General features: G+C 36.9%; 1 protein-coding gene across 1 annotated transcript; it reads left to right on the plus strand.

The window, feature by feature from the left end:
* Window positions 1-5,581: 5,581 nt before the first annotated feature.
* LOC132277079 (ankyrin repeat-containing protein BDA1-like) lies at window positions 5,582-7,625 on the plus strand. Its single transcript, XM_059778806.1, has 2 exons — window positions 5,582-6,434; window positions 6,542-7,625. The coding sequence occupies exons 1-2, from the start codon at window positions 5,841-5,843 to the stop codon at window positions 7,325-7,327; spliced, it is 1,380 nt and encodes a 459-aa protein (XP_059634789.1). The 5' UTR covers window positions 5,582-5,840; the 3' UTR covers window positions 7,328-7,625.
* The last annotated feature ends 443 nt before the right edge of the window (window positions 7,626-8,068 follow it).

Below are 8,068 nucleotides of genomic sequence, written 5' to 3' on the forward strand. Positions count from 1 at the left end.
ATTTAATTAGAATTAATCCCGCAATTTTGAAATCTGACTTAACAGGAAAAGCTCGAGTAGAGAAGTTTCTCCTCGAGCTTTCTGGCCTGTGTTCGAGCCTTTTGACTTCTGTTCGAGTAGGAATTCTATATTTAGCCATTTTTCTTCAAATAATTTCCGAACGTCTTTTTAATCAATACTTAGTTAGAATATTTTGGGATATTCTTTTCATAGTACTCGATCACCTTGACTTGGTGCTCAAGCCTTGGGACTTCTGCTCGAGCTTTTTGAATTATGCTCGAGCCTTTTAGTCTTTACTCGAGGTCTGGCAACATGGATTCTTCCAAAGCGTTTTTTCATATTCAAAAGGAGTTTGTGCTCGAGCTCTTTTGCAAAGAATCGAACACCTTGAATCTCTGCTTGAGCTTTTTGGCCTTGGTAGCTTTTTTTGCTTTAGTTTACTTTGTGCTCGAACTTTGGCACTTGAACTTCCCAAAAATCACCATTTTGACTCCAAGCTTGTTTTAGATGATCAGCGACAACCTGTAAATTAAACTTCAATATCAGTTTTTCATCATAAAAATTCGATTTTATCCATTTCTTTGGGAAAGTACCTACAAAAGTAAAGTAAACTAAAATCAGTCTAAAACTGGATAAAAGTACTACTTAAGGACTTAACATATACATGTTTAGAGACTCGAATATATAATATTTATTGTTCATCAATAGCCATCTACTCTTGAAAGAGACCTAGAAGACTTGGGAAAGGCTTGTATAGTTATATTCACTATTGCCATTATTGATTGAAAGAAGCAGGCCCCACTCATGAACCGTCTTGAAAAGGAAAGGATAATTTATAAAGACCTCTCTTATGGTTTGTCATAATTACAGGGATTTCTCCTCCTGTTTCGAAAATTATTCGGACCTCCCCTACAAATGAAACTAAACTACACGTACCTCCCTTCTGTTAAAGTCAACGTCATTGATTGACGAATTGTGCTGATGTCATGCACTTAATTTTTAAATTTGTTTTGTTGGTCTTTTCCCTTTCACTCCAATTGAATGCCTTAATGGATCATTGATTTTTAATTATATTTGATTTTTTATCGAAACTACAAAATGAAAAAAAAAAGTTTTTTTTATTTTTTGGAGTGTTTTTACGATTTTTTCCTCTTTTAATGATGGGTTTTTATTTTGATTTATTGTGGTTTGGTGCGGCGTTGGCCTATATAGATAGGGATGGCAACGGGGCGGGGTGGGGTGGGGATTCCATTCCCCATCCCCATCCCCGATGCATGTTCATTCCCCATCCCCGCTTAAAATTTTGCCAGAATCCCTATACCCGCCCCCACCCCCGCCACTTTATCCCCATCCCCGCCCCCGCCCCCGGCCTCAAAAAAATTTTTATTAAAAAAAAGCATATTTTTTCTTATATATATATATATATATATATATATAATAAATCTAATTTAGTAATAAATTATTATATGTAAGGGTATATTAGTAATTTCACACTTAATCGGAGCGGAGCGGGGCCGGGCGGGTTTACCTCATCCCCGCCCCTAGCCCCGGCGGGGATTCATAAATTGGCCCCATCCCCATCCCCATTTAGCTAAAAGGATCCCTATCCCCGATATAAACAGGGCGGGGTCCCAGCGGGGATGGAGAATTTGCCATCTCTATATATAGAGAGAGATTTCTGTTTGTTTTTGTGAAAATTTGACTAAATCAGTAGTGTCATCTAATATCAATATTCCAAAGAAGAGGCTGTCCTCATACTCCCATATCTTACGGCAGACAGTCAATATTCTTGGTCACATTAGAAAATGCTATCCACAACCGTGAATGCCCATCGCCAGTACTTGATTTGAACGATCTCAACTATATATATAGAGAGGGAGGGTACTTCAATCATTTATCATAAAAAATTAAGGGTATTTGAGTAATTTTAACAGATCAGTTAGTGTATTTAACGTTTTGTCATACATAAGGGAGGTCCGTGTAAAATATTTTTATTTTTGAAAGAGATCCCCATAATTATGACAAACTATATGAAAGGTTTGTGTAAATTATCCAAATGAAAAATACTCCAAAGTTAATTAGCCATTACCTTCTCCGTATATCAAATTGTCCTTCGGGAAATTGGTAAAGAACAAAGAATTTTAATTTTTGTGATAGCCATCCATTGTTGAAAGAGACCTAGAAGACTTGGGAAAGACTTGTATGGTTCTATTCACTGTTGCCACTACACACGTTTTCATTGTTGAAGGAGGCACAGAAGACTTGGGAAAGACTTATGGACGACTGAACACACTCAAAAAGTTTAATTAGCCACTACCTTCTGCTATATCAACTCGTCATTGTTTTAAGTCCCCTTGTCCAATCCCACCCGTCCATGGACAAAGCTAGTGTTTTTGATGATTGCTTCCTTTATCAATTCTTTTAGCTCATGTAATATACTAATCAGTATTGAAACTTTATACATGGAGGCATATCCCATTTAAATCTTTCTTTCAAGCAAAATGAAAAAATAAAAAATGGAAAAAAGATGAACTTGAATAGTACTGCAGTCAATTAAAATATCAGTACTTAGCCATAACATAATAAATTGGAATGTGAAAATATATATTAAGGATAATAAATCAAATTGCATAAGATATACGGAAAATATCCAAGCGGTTGTGCAAGATAGGGAGGAAAATAAATAAATAAATCAGAGTGTAAGAAAAGAAAAGACTAGAGGAAGAAAATCAACCTTCCTAGTTCCTACAAGCCAATTCCGACTCAGTATTTGCACTTAATAAAATAAACTTCAACAAATTACAAAAGTATAGAAATTTATTTTAAGGTCATAATGCAATGAAACCAATACAAAAAAAAATTATCGAACATATATATATAACTGCTACTTTTTTATACATTGATTGGTTCGATCAATAATCCTACTACTACTTTTCTCTTTAGTATATTTAATTTCCTCCTATTTCAGATATGACCAACAATTGTTCCAAACAAATTTTATCACATTACATGGTGATTAACTCACGAGTTCTGCATGCTGATGATCAAATTTTAGTTGAGTATGTTTGGATGCCCAAGGGGCCTTCACTCTATCATCATTGGTAAAGTACGTATTACCAAAATGACCAATCATCATTAGTTCAGGATTAGTTAAATTTGTTCACAAGGAACGAATTACTTTGAATACATAAAGTAGGTATTTTGAATCTACAAAACAAAAGAAATTCATAAAGAATTATGAAATATTACTGATAAAAGGTTGAATGATTTTACTTTCTCCATTACATATATTTATAATGAAAGAAAATCAAACACTAGAAGGAAACTAATCTTATAAATAATTCAAAAAAATAAATTTTCTCTACAAATTTTCAAAAAATAAAGAAAGAAAAATAATCAAATAAAATTATTAAATATAAAATTTCAAAGCATTCCGGCTTCGATAAGACCTCCAACAAAAATTCTAAACAATAAAACCTAATTTTGAAATAATTAGCATGTCTCTTATAACGCAATAAAACCCAATTTTAAAAATTCTAAACAAAGATTTTCATCTAAAACTAACATGACCCACAAGCAAAAAAAACAAAAAAAAAAAAAAACATAGAGGGTAGTTGGCCTTTGCTCTGTATGCGGTACTCTGACACCACTTTTCAGCTAAAACTAACATGACCCACAAGCGAAAAAAAAAAAAAAAAAAAAAAAAAAAAAAAAAAGGCTAGTTGGTCTTTGCTCTGTATGCGGTACTCTGACACCACTTTTTACTGCTTAACCTTCTCCACATGTTAATGTTTCTCCAGTGGATTACCTTCAATCCTGTGCACATGTTTCAAGTTCCAAGTGTGAAAAGTAAGACCTGAAGTCTCCTCTCTATCTCTCTTAATTCCCAGGAATATGGAACGTACCTACCTAGGGATGACAAATTTTCTATTCTCGCCCCGTCCCCGACCCGCCCCGTTTATAATAGGGATAGGGACCCTTTTATGTAAACGAGAATGAAATGAGAGTAAGTTTTAAAAACCCGCCGGGATTGGGATGGGGTAAACCCGCGCCACCCAGCCCCGATTAAGGGTTAAATTACTAAAAGACTCTTATATTTAATAATTTATTACTAAATTAGATTTAGTATATATATGAAAATAAGAAAAATTATGTTTTTTTAAAAAAGTAATATATGTTAATCGGGCGGGGGATGGGGCGGGGACGGGGATAAGGGGTCGGGGGCGGGGACGAGGATAAGGGGTCGGGTGAAGGACGGGTATGGGAGTGGTGGTAAAATTTTAAGCGCGGATGGAAAATGAGATCCCCAACTCGGGCCGCCCCGCCCCATTGCCATCCCTATACCCACCACGTTTGAAAACACTACTGTTGGCCCAGCTCGTACGATTGGGCCAAGGACATATGCGCAAGTGCTGATGACCTACGAGAAGTTGGGTCAGCTGAAGAAACCATGACGAGGGCGTCACGGAAATGGGTGGGGGAGAATGTCACGCCCCACCTATAGAGGTTATGCCATGCAGGCGACACGCAAACGCTGAGGACGACGCTGTGAGGAGGACGCTGTATGACGAGTGAAGTTTCTAGAGTCTTCCAGAGTTGTCTAGAGTTGTGTGGAAGATTCTAGATATGTGTAGTATATTCTAATGTTTTCCAAAATTGTGTGAAATAGTATGGAGAGTTCTAGAATGTTGGAAATACTTGTGGATAAGTATGGTAGTGTGAAGAATGTGGGAGAAGATTCTAAAGAATCGATCTCCACCGGAATTCACTAAATTTTGAATTATTTTATTTTTAAATTCATTTCCATTCTGATGTGGACTTAGCTTTTATATATGGGCTCCACTAAATTCCAATGTATCAAATAGTAGATATGATTCCTATATTGAAGAAACACAATAATCATACAACTAATAGGTTGTATCTAACAATTACTCAATCTACCCCAATTTTTTTTTTTTACAAAGGTATTGATCTATATTCCTCCAAGTTTCATAGCATATATGCACAAAACTCCTACGCTGTAATGACCCTATCATTTTCTTCCTTTTCCGACGATTTTCTTTTTCCGTTATTTATTTGTTTATTGTTCCTTTTTGTGTAACCTTAGGGTTGTGTTCGGATTTGATTTCCGACTTCACATGCATTCATTCCATTTGGTTTCCACGAAATGCGTAACTTTACTTTTGCATAAAAACATGCTACTTGTTTACTTTTTTTGTAGAGGTATGGATGCATAGTTTCTCCAAAAACATTTTCGCTTTACATAGTATGACAAGTGTCGCACTCTCATTAATCCACTTGTAGGCTTTGTAATGGAGACACTTGGAAGCCTCAGATGATAACATGTGGAGGGTGAGGATTCACCCACTTGTTGGCCTTGGATTGGGACACTTGGTGGCTTGTGATGTTAACAAGTGTAGGACTTAGATTAGGCCTTGTGAGGAGGCTTAAGATTGTGACAAATGTAGGCCTTAAATTTAATCTAGTGAGGAGGCTTAACTTGGTGACAAGTGGAGGGAGTGGATGTGTTTGTGTGTGTGAGGGGTAGTGCTAGCTAGCATAATGTTAGTGTGTGTGGGTATAGCTTTGAGTTAGTGGAGGAATACACATTTTCCCACTATCTTCTTTTCTTCCTCACTTTCCTCTCTAGCCACCATTGTTAACCCTTGCTTTGACCTTGCATTTCCACCAACTTCCCCTCACTTTCTCACCTCACCATTAAAGAGTCTTTGGTTATATATTAATTTCAATACCATCTCTTTAAATCGTCACCTTCTCTAAACGAAAGAGTAGTACTGTATGTGTGGAAAGAAGTAATAAGCCTTGTAAACCAAGCGTCCATGGAGGGAAGAGAGGGAGTGATGATGAGAGAGAAAAGGCTTTATGAAGCATCCTTGAGTGGGGATGTTGAGTCCTTGAATCAGTTACTAGAAGAAGACAAACTTGCTCTTGCCCGAGTTTCACTCACTTGCTTCAACGAGACTCCTCTTCACGTAGCCTCCATGCTGGGTCACCTGGAATTTGCAAAGGCTATTCTCAGTCACAAGCCAGACCTGGTCACCAAGTTGGACTCACAGCGCCGTTCGCCTCTTCACTTGGCCTCTGCAAATGGGTATGTTGAGATGGTGAAGATTTTGTTACGTGTGGACACCAGTATGTGTCTTGCTCACGATGTAGATGGAAGAACTCCTCTTCATGTAGCTGCTATGAAAGGCGAAATTGACGTTCTGAATGAGTTGGCTCAGGTGAACAAGGAAGTGATCAAGTACACCTTCGACAGGGGAGAGACTATTCTGCACTTGTGTGTGATATATAATCGTTTCGAAGCTCTAAAGCGATTACTGGAGTTGTGTCCAGATGATGATCTTGTGAATGCCAAAGATGAGCATGGCAACACCATTTTGCACACAGCTACTTCCCTCAAGCAGATGGAGGTTAATTTATGCATTTATATATTTGTATTTTTGAAGTACGTTATCGTTTTTCCTTACAATTCTGTTGTATGATGACTCTTCTAATTGATTTTTACAATTCTGTGTAGACTATCAAATATCTGCTTAATAGAAATGGGGTTAGAGTGAATGTAGTGAATGCAAATGCATTCACTGCTTTGGATATCACAAATCATATCCCGAAAGATTTAAAATCCATGGAAATCCGTGATCTGCTTATTGAAGCCGGTGCTCAGAGAGGCAGAGATGTACCTGCACCACCGCCACAAAGTACTGTTAAGCTGCCAGTGGCACGGCCGCGCTCAAGAGGCAACAGGCACTTGGTGAAGAAGCAGGACATGATTAATTGGTTGGAGAAAAGGCGTGATTCTCTCATGGTAGCTTCAACTGTGATTGCAGCCATGGCTTATCAGGCCGGGGTTAACCCTCCTAGCGGTGTTTGGCAAGAGGATAAAGAAGGATATCATAAGGCTGGAACATCCATTTTGGCTTCTAGACTTCCAAAGTGGTACCTATTATTTTGGGTTTGTAACACAGCGTCTTTTGTTGCTTCTCTAAGCACAATGTTTTTGCTTATAAGTGGGATACCTTTGAAGAAAAGATTTATCATGTGGATTCTAATGGCTACAATGTGGGTGACAATGACGTTCATGGCACTCACCTACTTAGCTTCAATGTTTGCCACTTTGTCTGACGACCACCCCGAAAAGTGGACGGCGATGGCTTATATTGTTATAATATCGGTGCTGGTTTGGTTGGCACTAATTGCAATTGTTTTCATCATACACACTTACCGCATCCTAAAAAGGATCGTCATAAAGTGTTGCGGTCTTTGTCGGAGGAATGGAAATGAGGTTGCAGGACAAAATGTTTGAGTGCCATCGATCCTGATCATCAGTTGGCCAGAGCCAACAAGTTCAACAACAATTATAAGATTCTGCAGCCTCAACTGATATCATTCCTTCATAATGTCTGAATGCTGTGCTATCTATTACAACATATATGTAATTTGCTAGTCAACTTGCTACTCATCATAGCTATGTAATCCCTTTTTTTGGAAGGTACATCTGTCTTGTATCTCGGTTTGTAGCGCACTGATGTTTTAACTGTCTCTGTGACTGGTTATTAGCTAGCGTGAAATAAGTCATTTGCTTTATTTTTCTTACTAGAAAATGCCTTGTGCTTAATTTCTTGCATACTTGGAAATCCTCGGACTGCCGCAACTCATTTTGTCTTCAAAAGAAATTGATTTTTATTGGATTGGAAGCTTTTTAAAGAAATTCATTCTACCTTCAATGTCCTCGTGACCAAATCCTTCCAATTTCAGTGAATTCGAGCCCTATGTCTATATACCCTATAAAAGTATTTTTATTTTTTTATTTTTTATATATATTTTTAAAATTATTTTTTTAATTTACAAAAATATTATACGGAGAGTTTTTTTTTTCTATCTTTTTTTTTTTTCCAAATATTTCATGTTTTAAATAATTTTTAAATTTTAATTTAAATCAATTTTTTACTTTAGATTCTGAATTTCTTTATCAAAAAATCAACTTTAATTATATACCATACCTTGAAAAAAATGGTACCTGTAATTTTCAAAAAGCATCAACAGT

The sequence above is a fragment of the Cornus florida genome, unplaced genomic scaffold, assembly GCF_030987335.1.
Source record: "Cornus florida cultivar Cherokee Brave unplaced genomic scaffold, ASM3098733v1 CherokeeBrave_3.0.0_Hap2_Chr10, whole genome shotgun sequence".
NCBI classification, from domain to species: Eukaryota; Viridiplantae; Streptophyta; class Magnoliopsida; order Cornales; family Cornaceae; genus Cornus; species Cornus florida.

What these genes read in the sequence shown, in the direction of transcription:
- LOC132277079 (XM_059778806.1), top strand. Translation starts at nt 5,841, where the DNA reads ATGGAGGGAAGAGAGGGAGTGATGATGAGAGAGAAAAGGCTTTATGAA. An exon ending in CTTCCCTCAAGCAGATGGAG is followed by an intron (nt 6,435 to 6,541) that starts GTTAATTTATGC and finishes AATTCTGTGTAG; the next exon opens with ACTATCAAATATCTGCTTAA.